At 46.4% G+C, this 20,512-nt stretch overlaps 1 protein-coding gene across 50 annotated transcripts in view; it reads right to left on the reverse strand.

The window, feature by feature from the left end:
- SORBS1 (sorbin and SH3 domain containing 1) overlaps positions 1 to 20,512 on the reverse strand; it is a 210,608-nt gene that overhangs the window by 47,355 nt on the left and 142,741 nt on the right. For 20 of the 50 annotated variants that reach the window (XM_045581918.1, XM_045581922.1, XM_045581920.1 and 17 more), the window contains 5 exons: positions 10,668 to 10,715; positions 10,417 to 10,546; positions 8,674 to 8,788; positions 3,349 to 3,432; positions 18 to 83 (listed from right to left, as the gene is read on the reverse strand). In XM_045581918.1, the coding sequence (XP_045437874.1) occupies positions 18 to 83; positions 3,349 to 3,432; positions 8,674 to 8,788; positions 10,417 to 10,546; positions 10,668 to 10,715 (443 nt within the window). The remainder of the gene's footprint in view (positions 1 to 17; positions 84 to 3,348; positions 3,433 to 8,673; positions 8,789 to 10,416; positions 10,547 to 10,667; positions 10,716 to 20,512) is intronic. The other 30 variants (XM_045581927.1, XM_045581929.1, XM_045581943.1 and 27 more) reach the window with 2 other exon arrangements.

Genomic DNA, 20,512 nt, shown 5'->3' on the forward strand with positions numbered 1-20,512 from the left:
CCCCGGAGAGGCATTACCTTTCTATCCTCTCTAGGAAGGATAGAGCAGTCTCCAGGAGTATAATCCCATATCTTTTTGGGAGGCTGATGGGAAGCAGAGGAGGAAATGGAGAAATGAGCATAAAGACAGACACGGAGACCGGCTCACACACAGGGGGGCACCCCGGGGCTCAGCAACGGGGAGCTAGCACGGGCGTGGGCGCTAACGGGGAGCTTCCTGGCTACGTTTCTGTCTCAAGAGCAGATCACTGTTGGAGTCCAAACATTGCAAACTTAAAAGACACAAAGAAGAAAAAAAAAAAAAGCATTAACACCAATTTGAACAAAAATCGAAACTTTAAAATCCCCCATTGTTCTTTTCACACTAAGATGGACACTGAGCCCACATCTCTGAGGCAGGCTTCATCCATGTAGCAATGCGGCGATCTGGCCAGTGGAGGGCAAACTGCACGAAGTGTGTTTTTTGTGGTTTGTGGCAACTGTACCAAATGGGTGATGAGATAATTTTAAAAATCGTTCCCTGCTTGCTTAGATGTTAACACAGCTAGCGGTAGAGCCAGATCCTCTATCTCCCTTACAGAACAGAGTTTCTACTTTGCATTTAAACAGCGGCCTAGAAGGCTAATTTTGTGGGTTTTTTTTTTTCCCCCTTCTCTTTTTCCCCTTTAACTTTTCAAGAGAGAATTAGGGTACACGCCTAAAACAGAAATCTGCCCGGAGAACCGTTGTACGTTTAGTGAGGGAGGGGTTCAAACGTAGGACACCTGGAAGCTACAAGCTGCCCCAGGGGAACCCTCTGTTCTGCCCACTTAGGCTTGAAAGCTCTTACACAGCTCCCCCTCCCTTCTGCTGTCACTTAACAGCTCCTGGAATATTGTAATTATATTCATTATAACCAATTAGGGAAGCTTTTTCTAATTGGTTTACATTGTGACATTTTGCCTTGAGCTTACTTATAGAAATCACATTAATTTCTGAGGGGGGATAGGAGAGAGAAAAAAGCTAACACCCAGGCTCTTAGTAATAAATTTGCAAATGAAAAGTAATCTGATTTCAAGATGCATTCACCACCCACAGCAACAGGACAGCAATGCGATTCCTGTAGACATGTATTCTGCACTTTGTAAAGCAGGTGCTATTAACAGTCATTTTTCTTTAAGCACTTTACACACTGCATAGATGGTTCGGATGGGAAGCGGACCTTTCAAAGTCACACCAGTCTCTCTACGTGCACTGACTGCAAAAAGATAAGACAGTGCTTACAAGTTAAATTGGCTGTAAATTGGCTGTAATGCCACCCTGTCATTCAACTAGACAGGAGCCCACCCTTCGAATGCCTCAGACCATGGGAACCGTGGTCTCAACACTGCTCCCTCAGGATAGACAGTGATTACGTGGTTTTGGTAAGTCTTTAGAAGTTTTACCTTTCACTACTTTAAAAGACCCACACAAAAAGGAGAGTCCCCTTCAAGGACTCTAAGTCTATGTAAGGAAAATTTGTGGCTTGAGAGAGATGACATTTGGAAAAGAATCTCTTTAAATAAGTAAGAGGCAGTTAGAACAACAGGGGAGCGGTACCAATGGCGGGAGGTCTCAGCGTACGAATGGGATGGAGGCACGCAGACCAGCTTCCCGTAGAAGCAGGGCCGATCCCCCGAGCTCCTCAGATTCCCCCCGCTTAGTGTGTGCTGGGGCTGAAAAACTGTCTCTTGTTGACAAAACCAGAATGATTTTCAGTGACAGATTTGGTAAAACAAATGATTAATTAGAGACATTTCAAAACGTTTCCTAAAAGCTAACATTAAAGGGAAAACTAATTTATTTATTTGGCCAATGAGGAGATGGCTAGAAATTTGTGGACATCAAAAGTCAATGGCATGGACTTTTTCTTATGCATAATTTAAAGCAAATAGCTTTGGTTTTCCCAGATGGAAATATGGTATAATTATATATATCAATCATTGGGGAGAGGGGTGGAACTACATATATCAATAGGTTTTTCTGTGAGATAACTGAGCAGGTTGTAAGAAAAGGAAAAAGGTTAAAATACCGTTAAATATTTGAATATGGAAGAGACTGCCTGGGTAGAACCCATTGATGTCTGTATGGTGGACAGCAGAGAAAAAAGGGAGAGAAAGAAGTGATGGGCACACTTTGTTAGTTGCTGCCCTCTCAACTGGTCACTAGATGGCGCTGTTCACTCAGGACAGCTTAGCTGCAATTGGGAGCCAGTGTCCAAGGAGGGACAGGGGGGGGGGGGGGGGGGGGTGGGAATGAATATGTCTGTCTGTTCTACAAGCAGCATGTTTGCAAGTCAGTGCTCCTCTCAGAAGATGCAGGAACTTTGAAACAAAGCTCAGCATCACTAAATCAACAGAGAAATCCCAGAGCACCAGCTTACTTTGTCTTCATCTTAATATGGAATTTAACATTTGACTGAACTGTAAAGTTAATTCCTGTCTGCAGATAAAACCACGGTAATTCAAATACTGGAGGCAATACTTAAAGTCTCACACAAACATCTAATGGAATGTTTTACGTTTATACACTTAACCTTCCACTTGCAAATTCTTTTTGTAGTTGGCAGTGGTGAACATTTAAAGTAACTGGAGTTTCAAAGTCAGTTTCCAGTCATCTCCAGCAGGAAAATGAGCTCCCTTCTCCCTTCTGGTGGATACTCCTCGGAGTACTGGGCTAAGAAACCCTCCTTTAAGTGCCCAAAAAGCCTCTGGTACCAAAGTCAACTCAGACACACCAGGGGGAAGCTGCAGGATGTTATTAGGTTCAACGCTGAACTTGCTGGAATTCCTAGCTCTCATTTCAAATTTTGGGAAATGTTCTTCTAACTCATAGAGATCATTCCCTGAAAGTCACAGGACACAGGGCTGTCATCGTGGGCCACACCTGCATTGAGACCGGCTTTGGCACTTCCCTGCACAGGTGCTTTTCAAAGCTCTATCGCTGTGTGGTGCCCTTTCCCGCTTATCTTCAGTATGCCATGAGGACTCTGGCCAAGGAACTGAACGGATGGCCAACTGAATGTCATCCTCAGACACGTGGTATTCGTTGCTACTGGTGGGAGGGACTAAGACCAGCAAGGATCTCGGGGTGTCTCTCAGGATTTTCTGGCAATAAATCCAGAGCTCACTGACCTTTCTTGGTGAAGAAAAGCAACAGAAAGCTTACAGGTGGGAGTGAGACTAGGCAATCCCATCCGGACAACCGGACAACCGACACGGGGCACCCCACTCCCTGAAGTCCTTACAAATAGATGATTCCTTAGCAGCGACAATGCAGCAACAGCATGATTTTTAAAAATGTCTATAACCACCGAGGCTATTAAACTTACCGGTTTCCCAAACTCCAATTCCGAAAAGAATTTATACCAAGGTTCATTCTTTAAATCTATCTCTTCTGGGCTTATATCCCGACTCTATAAGGGTTGGTGACAGGGAAATGGAAGAGAGAGAAGGATAACATTATGCAAAGATTACATAGGAACAGGCCAGTAGAGATGCAGTGGTTTCCAGATATATATATAGATATATATACACATAGAGAGAACTGCATTCAATAGCAGCAATCCCCCGTTTCCACGGACACGGGCAACATCAGGAAGCTAAAACAGGTGGGGAAGGATGTGTTTATAAAACAGGGCCCCTGAGCGAGGGCGCAGTGGGTGCATCACGCTCAGCCCCAAGGCAGGAGGACAGAGCGTGGATGGGGAACTCTGCATCACACTGCTGCCCCCACCACGAATACGAATGTGGGGACAGCAGTATCTCCATATTGTGGGAGAAAAGGAGGATCTCATTGCCTCTTCACAAACAACTATTAGTTATGAGCAAATATCCTGGTGAGCACACCAAACATTGAGCCATTTACGCCAGGTGAGTAGAGCAAACAATTTTTACGGGCTAGTACAGTTTTAGTACTTATTTGCAAGGCTGCCTTAAGGTTTTCAAAATAAACGCAAATTTCGACACTTTTATACAAGCCAATTTGTTAATACTGCATCTTTAATGGCACATGAGTAGGTGAGAAACCATGTCCCTTACACAGTCAAGAGAAAGATGATATAAGTAACAACAGAGGACACGAGTGAAGAAACATCTTAAACAAGCCCCAGAGGGGATGGATACAGATAGAATATACTTTATGTTCTAACAAGTAAATGTTAAAGAGCCGGGAAAATTAAAGCGAGGGAAAAGCTGAACAAGACAGATAGCAGAACAGGGGAGGAAAAACCTTCTGGCTTATGTTACAAAAATAAGTTAGATTTCCCACTTTTCAGGATTCTAAGAGGTAGTTCACATAGAGTGATAATGGACCAATGAGATTCCACATTTAATCAAGTATTCATGAAGTCCTGGTACCTTGCTGTGGAATAACGTGTGCTTCTGGAAATAATTAGTTAAAAACCAATGCCTGGAAAGCAAATCATGTTTCCCCTTAATAAACTGGAGATACGTTCACAGCAGACAAAGTGTTAGAGGCTCATGGCTTAATTAAATTCATACACTTCTATGTTTCAAAAACCTTGGTAGTCTTAAGGGGAGGGGGAGATTTTCCGGCAAGGATATGAAAAAGGAAATGCACATTTCTCAGAGGTGGAAAATGGTAAGTGAGCAATGTTACTCCCTCGGGCCCCCGCACAGGGGGAGAGGGCTGTGGCCGCGGCCTCCTCAGGGCGCCTGCTCCCAAGCAGCTCCTCGGGATCCTTCTCGTAATGTCCAGGCCTTTGCAGCTTGCAGGGATGCTGCAAACGTCTTCACCACTCCCCTCTTCTCAGATCCTTAGAAGAACCTTTACTATTATTTCTACGTTTTATTTTATTTCTTGCAAGTATAATAAAAATATTTATTTCCACCAGAACTGTCACTGGAACTTTTCCCTACGTTTGTTTTAAATGGAGGAAGATGACAGAGAACGTTCCTCTGACTGAGGTTCACTGACTATGTGTTAGTTGAAACCAGAGGGAAGTGTCCAGCTTAAAACTCCCCCCACCGCCTGAGGGACTTCGGCTTAGGTCTTGAAGGTCACGGTGCTCCTCCTCGGTGGGCTCTGTAACATGTACAGTGATGGGTTCTGTGTTTATTCAGGGAGAGGAGGCCCAGGGCCCATACTATTCAGGAAAAACAGTTAAGGCATTGGGGCATCGTAGGTCCTTGTACGATGGCGTTTCATGAAACCTGTTTCGTGTTTATTATTATTAGAGACTATTTATAAGCTGCTCTCTGGGAATAGGTTAGGTTTTTTTTTTAATTTTTTTTTTTTTTTTTTTTTTTTTTAATAAAATGTACCAATTCTTCCAGGAAACAGCATGAATGCTTTGGTACTTGGTCCTGAAAGAATTAACCCATTTTACGGCTGAAGGTTGATTGCAAAGTGTCTCACGGCTGAGGGTCACACTGTGCCAGGCCTGAGGCAGGAGGTATGTCGAGCAGTTTGGCCCAGGAAGTGATGGGAACACCACACAGTGGTGCTGTCTGTGTTTGACCGGGCCATGTCTAACTCAGCTGTGGATCGGTGGTGGGACGGACAAACAGCGCGGGGCCTTCCGGACGCACAGCAGGATCTCGGGACGGCAGGCAGGGCAGGCTCTACAATGCCAGGCTCCGTGCTCTGCGGCCGGCCGGGGCTCCTCTCTTTCCAGCTGGCAAAACCCTCGGAAAGGGCGGGGCCCTTGCCAGGAAAATGCCTGATTCTCCTCAAGGACAGTTTTGTTGCTTGAACAGGAGCCAGAGACCAGCTTCAACTTTTAACTAAATGGTAATCTGAATGCGGTACGTTGATTGGCACAGCACTTCATAATGTTCGGGGCTCTTCTGCCCACATTCTTGCCCTCGATCCTCTCACTCATGACCTCGGTTCAGGCCAGGTAATACTTCTGCTTGCAGATGAGAACACGGAGGTTCAGAAAGGTTAAAGGACCTGCTCCGAAACTTGAACTCAGAACTCGGTTCTTCTAAGTCCCGGTGCTCTTCAGCCACACTGTACCCTTCACATTCCCCTTGAGAAGGGGCAGGCCTGCTCAGTTTGCAAATGATACGAAGCTAAAACAGGGCTAAGTGACAGACCTGAAAAGCCAGGGAGGAACTCAAACTGGCAAGAAACCAAGTTGGGAAAATCCCCTTATTTTACACTTGCAAACGTAAGTTGTGTAATTCCTACGCTAGGTCCCTCCTTCCCACTGTTCCCCCAACATCTAACCCAGGGCGTGGCATGTGAAAGCCACTCTCTCTGCACTTGTTGGATTGAGACCAAGTCCTGTAAGGGGCTTGGGAGGAAAGTAAAAGGACAAAGCCTGAAAAGGCTACTCCTGACCAAGCACGGCCTGACCGATAATCTCCAATTCCACAGCCAGAAGAGAAGAACGTGGATTCACACCATGGTAAGAGGGGCCGAGCAGCAATGAAGAACTTCATATGATTTTGCCAAGTAGTGGGGTTTCTGAAGGTGGTATAGTGTTTTATTTCTCTGGGTGGTTGGCATTCGCTCCAGGGACAAAGATGAGCTCTATGGCAGCCTTTACAGCCTGCCATTCAACCTTCCTGCAAACTGCAGAGAGGTGTGCCAATGAGGTCACAACTTAAATGGCCAGGCTTCAGCAGACATGAGTACCTCAAATTGGAAGCAAAAGCATGGTTCCCCTTCTCCCCCAAAAAAGGAATTGTGTATTCCCGAAAGCAAATTTAGGTTCTACACTTGTCGCTAGCTAGTGCACTCATCCACAGTTAACGTTTGTGTGTGTGTGTGTGTGTGTGTGTGTGTGTGGTAGCGAGGGGTGGGAGGTTTGTCCTCAAATTCTGGCAAACCTGATACAGGATGTCAAAAGGCAAGACTCACTTACTGAAACCAATGTTCCAACTTCTCTGTTCAAAGATAGCTGAGAAAGAAATCAAACAGAAAGGACTGACTTGACTGCCGTGAAGAGTGGCTCAAAGATGAGGTTTAACTGAAATTTCTCTCTGAAAGGGAGTCTCTGGAGGAAGTTTAACAGAGTGGAAGCTCGCGGATGCAATGTGATGGGCCCTCCGGCGCTTACGTCCCACGACAGGATGGGCCTAGCTCTTGGCACAGCACAGGGGCTTCTGGGCAGGAACATAGATGGTGCTCTGTGATCCACGCATGTGATCAGGACAGGTCTTCAAAGACAGCTCCTATGGGCTACTACGTATTACTTCCCCGGGTTTGTAAACACATGGAAGATAATCTGTAACCACTGTGGTATCAAGGAATAAAACAAAACTGTTATTTTTTCCCCCTAGTTCTGAATTAGTGGTCAAATTATTAGAAACTAAGGAGAGGAGGGGAAAACAAAGAAGGAATTTTAGGGGCAAGGCTTCGAGAGAAGTGACCATCTGTAAATAATAATTCTGCCAAACAAAGCACCCACAGGTCTACACAGTCTCTGAGGTCGTTCACATGTGTTGATATGTGACGGCGTGTCCTGACTTGTTATTCCAGGGTCAGGAATATGCCCAGAGCACGGCTTTCTCTCCTGGAACACCTGTGCGGAAGGCTACCTTCTGAGGTTACCATCTTTTAACGCGGAGAGAGCCTCCAACGAAAGGTGGAGCAGAGGCATCATTCTCCGCTCCTCTCTGAACTCTTTGCTTAAAATAACTGCAGTGCACAGAAAATGCTGAGGAGCGGCAATCTGGAGCATTTCTGCAGGCTGCTTTACCCTAATTAAAATTACCGATCCCTCTGTGCTTTCAAAGATGTCAAACTTTCATCTTAGTCAAAGCGAAGCCAATCGCTCCTGAAACGCACGTGGCCTGGGAGAGGCGGAGGGAGAAAAGCGTGCCCCCGCACCTCCGGGGTGACTTGCTGTGTGCGCAGTGTGGTAACGGCATTTTAATAGGATCCGGTTCCCAGCATGACAGCTCCATCCTGCAGGCCCGGCGGAGGCTGCGGTGTCATGGAGCTTTGGAGATTCCCTTTAACCATGATCAGAATTCTGAACCAGCTTTTTCAAAGGAAGGATGGACAAAAGGAAGTGTGATTGGCAGATAGGAAACTAATGGGTTTGCACAAATCCTTCCCTGTTCCGGGGTGGTCTGCTCTGCCCCACAGGCCACTTCCCCACTTAGAAGAGATGTGAACCGTAAGTCAGACTGACCGTGACATTCGTCCTCGATACTGCACGCGTCAGAAGAGGAAGGCCTGAAACGCCTGTTTTAACAGCCTGGGGCTTTCCCCCCTCAAATCATAACATCATATTAATTATTTAGCTTTTAGTGATGTACTAGTAGTACCTTCTACAAAATTTATATGTGTTCAAATAAGAGGCATATTTAAAAAAAAACACAAAAAAACAACCACCACGAATTTAGTCCAGTTAGTAATAAGCCTGCCAAATTAATGGTTAGATGTTTAAGGAAAGACAGCAGCAAAATCAATCTTTATGTTAGTAGCAAATTCTAAATTCGTTAAAACCATGCATAAAAGCGCCAGAAAGCCACAAGACGAGCTTCTCTCAAAGCAGACTCGGAACTCATTCTATGAACACCTGCAAAAATGAAAAGGGTAAAAATACTTCATTTTTTCATTGTCTCCTACACAAAGCACATCTATCTCCGGGAAAGAGAACGTGATGCAAGTGCACAATGCCTCCGGATTAAAGAACACGCGGGGAGAGACAAAGGGACCTGAATATTCACGTTACCATCTTTTCGTTGTTCAGAACGGAGGACTTGCCCGGCTGATACTCGTATATGCTTTTGGGCTCAGCACGGTATTTCCTTGTGTCCACTTTCTTATCTGGGGGCTCCCAGTCGTTTCTGTAGAAAAAGAATCCTATGAGAGCTGTTTTCATGAAAATTGGCATCCAACACGTTCTGACTTTGGCTGACTGTAGTCTAATCAAGGAATTTTCAAATCCAAAGCATAAAATCGGACTCGGTGCAAAGCGTTTAAGTTGTGCTGGTCCCCTTCTCAAAACAACCAGCTAAAGCTCTGGGTTTGCTCCCCAAAAGGCCTGAGGTACCAGAAACCAGGTACCAGGAAGCAGAGGAGAGAGGGAGGCAGGCAGGGAAGCAGCAGCAGCAAAGCTCTGCTCTCCTGAGCTTATCATCCAAACATGCCTGCACTTCCCACTCATGCTCGTGCAGGAGAGAGAACACAGGTCCTGGAGCCAGTCAGCTGTGGTTCCAATCCCTGCGCTAGTACTTGCTAGCTGGTGATCCAGGCTACACACCTTATCTATTGCTACCTTAGTTTCCCCATCTGAAAAATGGGGTTGTTGCAAAGGACTAAGTGCATGCAAATCACCAGGTCCACAGTAACCACTCAGGAAATGTTATTTGCTTTTGTTGTTCCCTCTTCCACACTTCACCCCAGTAATCACCCAAATTGCACCATTTGGCACACAAATTCAACTGGATCCAATGGTGGGTTTCAGAGGAGATAGGAATCCCTGAAAATAGTTTGCAGAGTTCTTATGCGTGCACATGGCTGCCTTTGCACTGTGATTATATTTAGCTTTTGCTGCCGGGCAGGGATGGTGATTTATATATGCTGAGATTCCCTCACAGCATGTGGTCCCATCTGCACACAGAATGCACCCGGTTTGATGAATGCAGTTGCAAAGAATTTATAGGCAGACTCAACCTTCCTTTCAAATTCATTATCGAACTCCTGAGGCAGATGCCACTTACGCATATGTGGGACTTTCAGAACAGCTATTCATTTGTCTACGAAGATGGAAAAGGTAGGAAGGTGCGAAACTAAGTGTGTCTTTCAGAGAAGTAATTCATTTTGGCAAGCGCCCCTTTTGTGTTGAGAAGCAGTGGGAGATGCGAGGGACACCAGTCCAGATGGCATGAGAGGGTTGCTCCACGGGCATCGGGATCCAATGAAAGAATACTGGGTCATTCTGTGTGGTTGTCAAGACATGACTAACATCATCATTACAGCTAATCCACGCCTATGTCTCAATAATACATGCTGTGCAAATAAACTGATATTTAAAAAGTGTAGCTCGTGCTAAAATTATATTCTCTGCTACAGGCTCCGTCAGTAAACACAGAGAGTACCGGTATAAAAACACATGACAAAGCTTACAACCAAGGCTTCTCCGGGGAGAAGGTACAAAGTGATGAGTTATAGCCAACGTGAAGTAAGCCCATACTTGGCCAGGCACTGAGAAATGTTATTCGCACTATCTTGTCTTGTCCTTGCAATACCCCTAACAAATGTATTGTAAAATGTGTCCCCATTCTATAGATAAGAACACGGGAACTCCGAAAGCAAACGTCGCTGCTAACACAGGACAGAGCAGGGACTCCAGGTCAGGGCTGCCCAATTCCTGACCCCATGGGTGCTGCCCAGCAGCGAGAGGCGGGACCCGGCTGCCACACACAGGGTGGCAGCCGGAAGTCACAGCGGATCGGGGAGAAGGAGCACTTACCTCTCTGGGCTTGATTTCAGGGAGGAAGAGCGGGCCGGGAGGGGAAGTGTGGCTGACCGCTTCACTACCTTCTCACCGTCAATGTAGCTCATCTCACTTTTTGAGCGAGGCACGGAAAGGGGAGATTTTGCTGGAGAAGAGAAGTGGGTACAAAAGACTTAAAACTGCTGAGAGCAGGAAACAGGAAGATGTTTCCCCTTATCCAGTGCACCCTCCTCCTCCCCATCATCAGGGAATTTTAAGTCACTTACTGTCTTCAGAGTAGGAGTATCGAGGAGAGTACAGATCTGAATCATCATCTAGTGAACAAAACAAAATGCAATCAGGAGGAATCCGGCTGAGGCAGGAGAACGAGCGACCTGTGCCCACTCCCGCCGCCCTGCACCGCCATCCAGTCACACCAGGGTCCCCTGGGAGGAGAAGGAGTGGAGCCAGGTTTGCAGAGCCCACCCCCTCCAAACAGAACCTGCAGGCCGGAAGGTACAGTCACGTGGCCTGGGAGAAGACCATTGCCTGATACCAAGAAAAGCGTGGGGACAAGCAGCTGGAGGGCCTCAGGGAGCGTCTCCACAAGCAGAGCTGGAACAGGGGGCCCAGTCTGGCTGAGATACCTCCCTGGCTGCTCACCCCGAGGCTCTGGTCTAGCCTGCAAGGTCCTCGGAGTCCCCCAGGCCTGCCACTGGGTGGCGTCGTCGGGGAAGAGGCGTGTTTTCTAGCTCCCCACCTCAGCTGTGACCTGTTTTACATGCTAAGGTTCCCTATACAACATCATTTAACACACAGGCTCTGCAGCTAAAAGAACAGTTGGGGAAAACCCTCATAATCCTGTTTTGATTCCACCCCGACCTGGTTCCTCAAGGCACTTTCTTGCCTTGGGATGTAACACACCCATGGCAGGTGCAGTTGTGCGGTTTGCTCCGAAAAGGCGCTGCTGGGGGAGTGTCTATGCTGTGGCCCTGGAATAAGTCAGACTCCCGGGGGTTTTTGTAGTGTAAGATGCCCTCCGAGGGCACGACACACCCCTAAAGAAGCTGGGCACTGGGCTCTCAGACCCAGGAACTAGATAAGATCTGAACCCTCGTGCCAGTGGCTGCACTGAACGAACCCCGAGGCTCCAGGTGCACTTACAGGGACAGATTTCACAACAGGGAATGTCCTGAGGATGCCAGGCATTTGGTCGCTATCCCCATGATGACCCCTCCAAAGTGCTGGAACAGTGGGCCTTTCCCACTTTCCAAGATCTTGCTAACCCAAACTCAGGATTCATGAATGTGGACTGAAGCCCCAGTACCTTCCCTTCAAATCTGAAGCAAATTTAACAAAAACACATGAACTAACCTGAAAAGAAACGTCAAAGAATCCAGGACATGTTAATGATTATTTGTTAATTAAGTCTTTGCTGCTATAAAAATCATTTTTAGTCTCCGAGTAGTATAGGTCATAATATTTTGTGCAATGTAAATAAAGCCAACACAGCGGTTATGGTGAGTCAAGTATTCTGCAAAGGCAGCCCCTCTCCCCCTCCCCCCTTCTAACTCCCCCTCTCCCCATTTTTATCTGTTCCAGGTCTCCACCCCAACCCCCCCAAGATAAAGAAAAGTCATCAGGTACCAAGTTATTTCTCCCACCTCCTCCCCATCCCTCTCTCTGTGTTAAGGCTAGGATTAGTCAACATCAAAGTTGAGCAGGGCTTAAGGTTCTTCTATCAACACAGCCAAGCCTTTCCCTGCTATATCCTGAGCGGTGAGTGTCTTTAACTTTTGAGAACAGGCCAGAGAGATAAAATGGCATCAGAAAATATATATTCTGAAGTACTGCTCTGAAGAATTTTGTTTTAAATAGAACTTCTGATTACTGTACTGATAAAATAGCTGTGATGTCAAAGAAAACTAAAAATCAACGTTGATTGCAGGCATTTGACGGGAATAATCATGCCTGTCAAATGAAAAATTAGCTCAGCTGGGAACCAATGTACATGGCGCTTAACATCCAGCCTAGCATTTTGGCTCAGAACTGCACCTCTCTGAACCGGGGAGAATTACAGCCTTTTGTAAACGGTAACATGAGGGTTATTTTCTGTTACCTGTGCTTGAGGTAATAGAAAATAAGGAAGAAAAAGGCACTTAAAGATTCAAAGAAAAAATTTAAAAACCCTGAGATCTTTAAAAATATTTTCTCTCTAGAGCTTTCTAATGTGGATTTCTAGAAGATTCTTTTTCTAATTTTAGTCCTCACCTGAGGATATGTTTAGAGAGAGGGAGAGAGGAAGGAAAGAAAAGGAAAAGAGAGGGGGAAGAGAGGAAGAGAGAGAGAGAGAGATCCTCCCATATGCACCTTGACCGGGGATTGAACCCACAATCTAGGTATGTGTCCTGACGGGGACCAAACCTTTTGGTGTATAGGACAATGCAATAGAGCTATCCAGCCAGGGTTAGAAGATTTGTTAACAGAAAAGGAGAAACAGTTCTTATAAGATGAAAGGAATAGCTTGGAGAATTAAACAATTTATGTATTTTGAAACGCAGAAGTAGGAAAGATGGGGGTGAAGGCCACAGAGATGAATGAAGGATGTTCTTGGCGCTATTTCCTATTCGGTGCAGATGGAAAAGAAACCTCGCCCATTCGAGGCTGACCCAGGGCAGGGGCTGTGCAGAGCGAAGCAGCTTTGCATTCCCCACCTGGTGGCCATGGGATCTAACTCTGGCATGTGGATTTCAGTTCATCAAACCTTTAAGAGGGCAAACTGAAGTTGTACTGATTCCTCTGAATATCCAGGGTACATATAATTTATTTAAAAATATATATATATTTTATTGATTTTTTACAGAGAGGAAGAGAGAGGGCTAGAGAGTTAGAAACATCGATGAGAGAGAATCATCGATCATCTGCCTCTTGCACAGCCCCCACTGGGAATGTGCCCGCAACTAAAGTACATGCCCTTGACTGGAATTGAACCCGGGATCTTTCAGTCAGCAGGCTGACGCTCTATCCACTGAGCCAAACTGGTTTCAGCGATATATATAATTTATGCTTGAAGTTTTTATGCTTGTCTTGCAAAACTAATGGAAGAAAATTTTGCCTGTACTTACGAGTAAAAATAATAGCAGCTCCCATTATTATTATTGGCCTAATAATAGCCAATAATTTACCAATATCATCTCACTTAATCTCTGCAATAGGAAATACATAAATATCTCATTACAGACAAGGACATGAAGGTCCAAGGAGGTCAGGAAATGTGCCCGTAGCCGCGCAGTAAGAGACAGAGCACGTCTTCCTGACTCCACTTCCTTGGGCCGCCTCTAGCTCTGAGATGGGGTGGTGCCTTGTCCTAGGTTCACCCACGCTGGCTGCCCAGGCCGGGGAAATGTGGCTATCCCTTTATAAGTTGTAGCATGCTAAGGAGACAAGGGAGAGTGTTGTTCAGCAGCTCAAGTCCTGCCTGCAGCGCTGGCCTGCCTCCCAGGCCTGAGGCCTTTGCTCTGTTTTTCTGCATCGTCCCCTCCCTGGTGACACTTGGGCAAGTTTGCTGCTACCCCTCCACCCTGCAGTCCTCCTCCTGCTGGTCTCCAGGGACACGGGTAAAACCGAGTCACTGTTGCTACATCTCCCGATTGCCGCTTCTTGCCCTCCGCTCCTGGCAAGCTAAGTCCACACTGGGGTAGAGGGGTGTGAAGTTCAAAATGGCAGTGAATGGGAAAACTGGGTGCAAGGTTACCTGTCTATATGTTAACCAGGGAGAGACAAAGAGGTAGGAAGAGAGAGAGGCAGACAGAGAGGCAGAGAGAGACAGAGAGAGATGGAGAGACAGAGTTAAACCACAGTCCAGATACATTAAATAAAACATTTCTCAATTGTCCAAGAACATGGACATTGTCAGTGTCTGAAATCCTGCTTTTACTCTTTCTTTAGGGTCTTTTTTTTTGTGTGTATGTGTGTGAGTGTGTGTGTGTGTGTGTGTGTGTGTGTGTGAGTGTGTGTTAACCCTCACCTGAGGCTATTTTTCCCATTACTTTTCAGAGAGTAGAAGGAGGGGAGGGGAAGAGAGAGAAGAGAAGAGAAGAGAAGAGAGAAAGAGAGAGAGAGAGAGAGAAGAGAGAGAGAGAGAAGAGAGAGAGGGAGAGAGAGAGAGAGAGAGGTGAGAGAGACACATCAACTGGTTATCTCAGTACGTGCCCTTGACTGGGGAACTGAACCCAGGGCCCTTGGATGCTCAGGCTGACACTTGAACCACTGAGCAACTCCGGTTTGGGCTCTCCAGGGTTTTTAAAACAATGCCACAGTGGGCTGAGCAGAGCTGAGCTTGGATCTGTGATTCTTGCTCGTGGTGGCGCCCCATGCTGACTGTGTCCCTCAAAGCTGCAAACATCAAACCTTGGCAGCAACACTCAGAACTTCCTGTGCCGGCCACTTCCAGGAAGCTTAACACTGAGGGGATTCACTGGGTGAACAGCTCACTCCCAGGACCCAGGGCCCTGCTGGGCTCTGCTGTTCGCACACCAGCGACTCCGCTCCGGGCTTTGGCAGTCTGTCCTGGCGGCGCATCTGGGAACAGCTACTCCCTCAAAGCTGCCAGAAGGCACATAATTGCCTTTTAACCACAATGACTTTAAAAAGGAGCCTCTGAAAAAGACTTTCCTGGAGAATCAATGACAATCTTACACACTGGCAAAAGTGCTGGTTGGGAATAATTGTTCTATAAAAACTAGTATGTAATTGATCCAAAGGGGATGGGCAAAAAGCAGTATTTGCATATTCACTTGCCTATGTCAATGAAGTTTCAATTTTATGCATTTCTTAGACCTTGAAAGTTCAAATTATTCCTCAGGATCAACAGCTTGTTTTAACACAGTCTTTTCCCACTGCTCAAATTAATTCTCTCTCCTACTTTAACCCACACACTTAGGAAGGAAAAGGACACGCACCACCAACAAAAAGATTCAAAGAAGGAGACCTATGCAGAGGTAGAGACCAAGTCTGGATGGAGGGAAAAGGAAGAATTTACAAGAGAGAAAACAGGGCAAGTTGATCAGTAGCCAGGGAGCTTGGGGGAAGATTCCTCAAGTTGTCTAGGTCCCGGTTAAAGGCAATCCAATTTTAAGGGATGAACAAAGATCAATATAGGGGGTAGAGTAGCTATAGAAGACAAATTGGGGGAAAAGTAGAATCTGAAGGAGGAGGAGAGAAGGAGGTGGAACAGGAAAGGAGTGAAAGCTGGACAAAGACTCACCAACCTCATCTCCGGGGCATTCCTGGCCCTTGAAAGTGGGAAGGGAGTCTGCCACTGTCTCAACCAGCTCGCGCCATCGGTCTCTCGTGCTTGCTAGGCGGAGGCCTCTGGGCAGCTCTAGTTAGGAGAGCAAAGGTGACCGCTGGGAGCCGCTCAGTCCCTCCTCCGGGCAGTACTAGCTGGAGTTTGGGGCAGGACGCACAGATCCTGGCCAGGGATCTTCACAATAGAAGGATTTGCTTGTACTCAAGCAAAAGGCGGCTATTCTTAGAAATCCTGTAAGGCCAGTAGGGGATTATTTTAACTCAAATATAGACGTGACTGGGAAAACCAACTGCCTAAATCCTTGTCTTAGTGCATCTCATCAAGAATTGAGGGAAAAGCTCAATGCGACAGACCCATAGGACACAGTGTGTCACCGCGACCTGGGGATGGTGTCTTCAGTCACTTCGCCAGGAGGTGGCAGTGGCCACCACTCGCCTGACAGTGGTGGCAGAGGCGCCGGACAGCAAGGGGGACATCACTCCTGGCTGATGTGGTAGCTCTTCATCCTGACATGGGCAAGGGGGTCCTCTCAGGCCATGGACCACGAGGTTTTACTGCTTATTTGGGGGCATCAATTGAAAATAGCTTCTATTTTCACCCATGGAATTTCTGAATCTGTATTCCCCACTCTAATTCTATATCCAAATCCCTCAATTGTGCTAGCGAGTGTCTTCCTCTTCTGGAGGGTGGAAAGGGTGGCATTCCTCCATCCCAGTGGTTCTCATCCTGGCCGAGTGTCAGGGAGCTTCCCTGACTTCACACTCCCAGGCACTGTCCCGGGAGACACGGGCTCAGCCAGGGAAATGTGACTGACTGGGAAGCAGGGCAGGCCCGGCGCCTGGAACCAGGCCTCAGAGAGCCCTTGGGCAAGGGGGCCAACCAAGAACAGCCGGAGAGGACCGGGAAGCAGCAGAGCGGCAGAACAGAGTGCATAAAAGCCCGTGTCTGATGAGCCCCAGAGACCTGGGTTTGAATCCTGGCACTGCCACCTACTGTGTGACCTTGCACAAATTACTTAACCTTTCTGAGCCTCACACCCTGTATTGATAGAATGAGGCCGAACCTCCTGAGGTTGGTGGGGAGATGAAATGACATAACGACTGTGATGCACTCGGCAAGGAGCCTGGTATTTGGAAGGGGCTCTACAATGGGCAGTTGAGGCACAGTCATCCAGTGGCTGTGCTACTATTATTATCAATAGGATTCTGATTGTGAGCTGCTGGGGTGCTGGCCGTCACACTGCTATTTCCTAAAGCAGAAGGGAGGGGCGGGGAAGAGGCGTTTCGGAAGGTGTTCCCCCACAGCTGTTCCTCTCACTCCCGCTTTAGCAGGAAACCTGGGCAGGATGTCTGAAGGCTCCTTCTGGCAGCCCCTCACGGTCTGGGTGCAGTGTGTGTGTGTGTGTGTGTGTGTGTGTGTGTGTGTGTGTGCGTGCGTGCGTGCTGGGCTCCATCAACATCCCTCCTCCCCACCCCACAATCTTTTGACTTGGTGGTATCTCAGGGGCGAGGAAAGGACACTTGCTTTTGAGAGAGAGAATGGAGTGTAATTCCCAGGCAAGTCGCTCTGGGTCAGAGAGGAAGGAATGATGGGGAGGAGGAGGTGAAATGAAAGTTGTTTGTTTTCTTAAAGTAAAACTCATTTGCTTAGTCTTCTTTAAAAGTTATTCCCAATGGACTTCTGGTAAATTATTATTTTCTATTAGATTCCTAAGGACCAGGGGGTGCAGTAAAATGACAGGACTTCCTAGCCCCAATTCTTCCTGACGGCCTCATGGAACGGAGTAGCAAACGGCACACTGCTCTTGTCCCAAAGAGCACTCTCCAAGATTACAAAGCCGTTAACTAGAAGGGGCTCCTTGTTGGAATTCACAGGTTTCTTTAAAAGGGTATTTTAAACCTCACTGACTAAGACATGCTAATCCTACTTATCTTCCGAAAGCCTGGCCAGAAGTTTACTTTTGCCCTGAGGGGAAAAAGAAGATTGCTAAGCCAGCATAAACAAACTTTCATGTGGTCTTTTACTATTCGGGAGAACCAGCTTTGAGACACTTGGAAATGTCTTTTTTTTTATATACTGTATAAACAACCAGAATCTAGACAGCGGCAGCGGCTGCAGGCTAGGTTTTGAGAGGTTTATCGCAAATTTCAAATTCTGAATTAAACAAAACAAAAACCAGCAGCAACAACTGTCTCCTCCTCCCCGGGGGATGAACTCTGGAATGAGGGCTCACATCTCAGTCAAGCTGTCTATTTTTTATTGCTCATTAAAAACTAGGGGTAGAGCCTCCAGGAGGTGCTAATCTGTCTTTAACACCTTTCTCCCTATGGCTTACATCTTGCCCATGTGGAGAAGGGTGTGCAGGCGCAGGGCTGGAGCTGCGCCCAGGACAGGCTGAGGAGGACCTGCTGGGCTCACGGCACAAGCCACAAGCCAGAGAATCTCTTACTAGTTACAAAAATTAAAATGAAATAAAATAAACGGTTTTCAAAAGAGATGGAGTCAAACGTTTCACTCACTGTAAAAAGCCCTCATCTAATTGAATGCATCTGTGCTCCATCTTAAAATCTGTCATCTAGACAGGAGCGTGGGCAAGACATGAAATATACCCTATTTTTAAAAGATCTCCAGGGAAGAAGAATTTCTTAGAAATGTGTGTTCAAGTTTAATCATATTGGGTATTATGAATTTTTTTCCTTTTTGGTCTTTAAAGATAAAAAATAATAAGATCTGGTTCTAGCTGGTTTGGCTCTGTGGACAGAGCATTGGCTCAAGGAGTGACAAGTCCCGGCTCAATCCCTGGCAGGAGGCAACCAACTGATGTTTCTTTCTCTCTCTACCCCTCCCCTCCCCTCTCTCTGAAAAACAGAAACAACCAATGGGAAAAATATTCTTAGGTGAGGATTAACACAAATAAAAAATAAAATAAAAAAATATATATAGTCTGCTTCCTAAATTATAGATGAAGAGTTGTCAAGTCATCCCTTATTGTTTAAGCCTTTAGGCAGAATAACCTAGTTCCCCCATGGGCTTGACTTGATGTGTACCAGAAGGCAGATGTCACCGGTGGCCAGGGTTGCCAGGTGTGGGAGCGGGTGATGTGGCAGCTCTGGGTGTGAAGCCATGAAACCCTGTCTTCAGACCAACAGCCAGGCTGACTGTGGCAACTGCTGGCACTGCCTGTGCCAGGCCTCCAGCAATTTTCAACAGGAGTCACTACTCCTTTCACAGATTCTCCAGGTGCCCCTCCTCTGCCCACGTCTATGGGACAATATGCCTTCAGGCATGGCGTACACCTATTATAGACGTGAACCCTATCATATTGAGTGGGTTGGGCTTCCAGGTCCAAATAAAGCCAAAATACAAAAGTGCATTTAATCAAAATTATTCTGTAAAAACCCCTTGTCCTCAGTCAACTGTTTCGTAAGCAGTGCTTTTGGCTAAACTTGATACCCCAAGATAAAAAAGACTAAGTTTTCTCACACCAAGTAGACTCTTGTTGGCAGTGAGGTGGTCAAAGATTAAAATTCAATCATAAGCTTTTAATTTTTACATCTGTTTTAGTAATGTAGACTTTTCTTTTCATTCACAATATGCCCGAGGCATGAAATGGTTGGAAACCAACGACTATCACCGAACAACAGGGAGACCCAGAAGGGATTATGGTCTTTTATTTATGATGATGATGATGATGATGATGATGATTTTTGAATCCTCACCTGAGGATATTTTCCCACTAATTTTTAGTAAAAGGCGAAAGATTTATGCGGTCTGAAGAGAAACCAGAGCATCTCCCCACTAATTTTTAGAGAGAGGAAGAGAGAGGGAAAGACAGAGAGAAATATCGATGTGAGAGAAACACATTGATTGGTTGCCTTCTGAACGCACCCTGACCAGGGCCCAGGCTGGGGAAGAATCTGCAACTAAGGTACATGCCCTTGACCCAAATCAAAACCGGGACCCTTCAGTCCACAGGTCGATGCTCTATCCACTGAGCCAAACTGGCTAGAGTGGGAATATGGTCTTTTAACTAAAGATGTATTTAACCCATCCAAGTGTGTCATCTCATATATGTTAACTGATCAAAAAAAGTTTGGTGAATGACTGAATGGATGACTTTACCAATGGTGAGAAGGTTTGCTGACCTAATTAGAGCAGAGTGGAACCAACGAGGTAGTTCATCCTAGAAGACAACTCTGACTCCATGGTCCAAACCTTCACTCATCAACACTCGCCAGGTATGCACTGAGGACCTGCTGTGGCCTTTTGGACACACGCTTTTGCAGATGCTACCACGTTGCTCAGAGTACGATGGAGTGGCCTTGCCTGATTCCCTGCCATATGTAGACTTTTGAGAACAGAGGACTTATCTTATTCGTGGCACTAACCTCAGTCCCCAGCACAGGGAATGGCACATGCAAGGGCTCCACCCCGCCTGAATGGATGAAGGTCACAGCATCCGACATCTCGTCCTGGAAGAGCACTGAGGGAAACTCCTCCTGCATGTCCCATGCTCTCCTCTTTCTGGGTCACTCCCCAAAGATCAGACAACCCCTGGGACTAGAGTAATTCCCAGGATGTTGACCAGAACTTGCCTCTTAGAACCTTCCTTGACACCTATATTTTTTGCCCTAGAAAAAAATATCTCTAGGTGTGTGACTATCCTCCCCAACATGTGCAAATTTCTTAGCCAACTCAGTCATGAAATATTTCATAGCTTTTATTTTCAAGAAATATCATTTCCCTCCATAATTGAATCTCATGAGTGGATACCTCTTTGGGAATTCCCTACCAAGAAGCTACATCCCAAGGGTCTATGAC

This window comes from Pipistrellus kuhlii, unplaced genomic scaffold (genome assembly GCF_014108245.1).
Source record: "Pipistrellus kuhlii isolate mPipKuh1 unplaced genomic scaffold, mPipKuh1.p scaffold_m20_p_15, whole genome shotgun sequence".
Classification (NCBI taxonomy): domain Eukaryota; kingdom Metazoa; phylum Chordata; class Mammalia; order Chiroptera; family Vespertilionidae; genus Pipistrellus; species Pipistrellus kuhlii.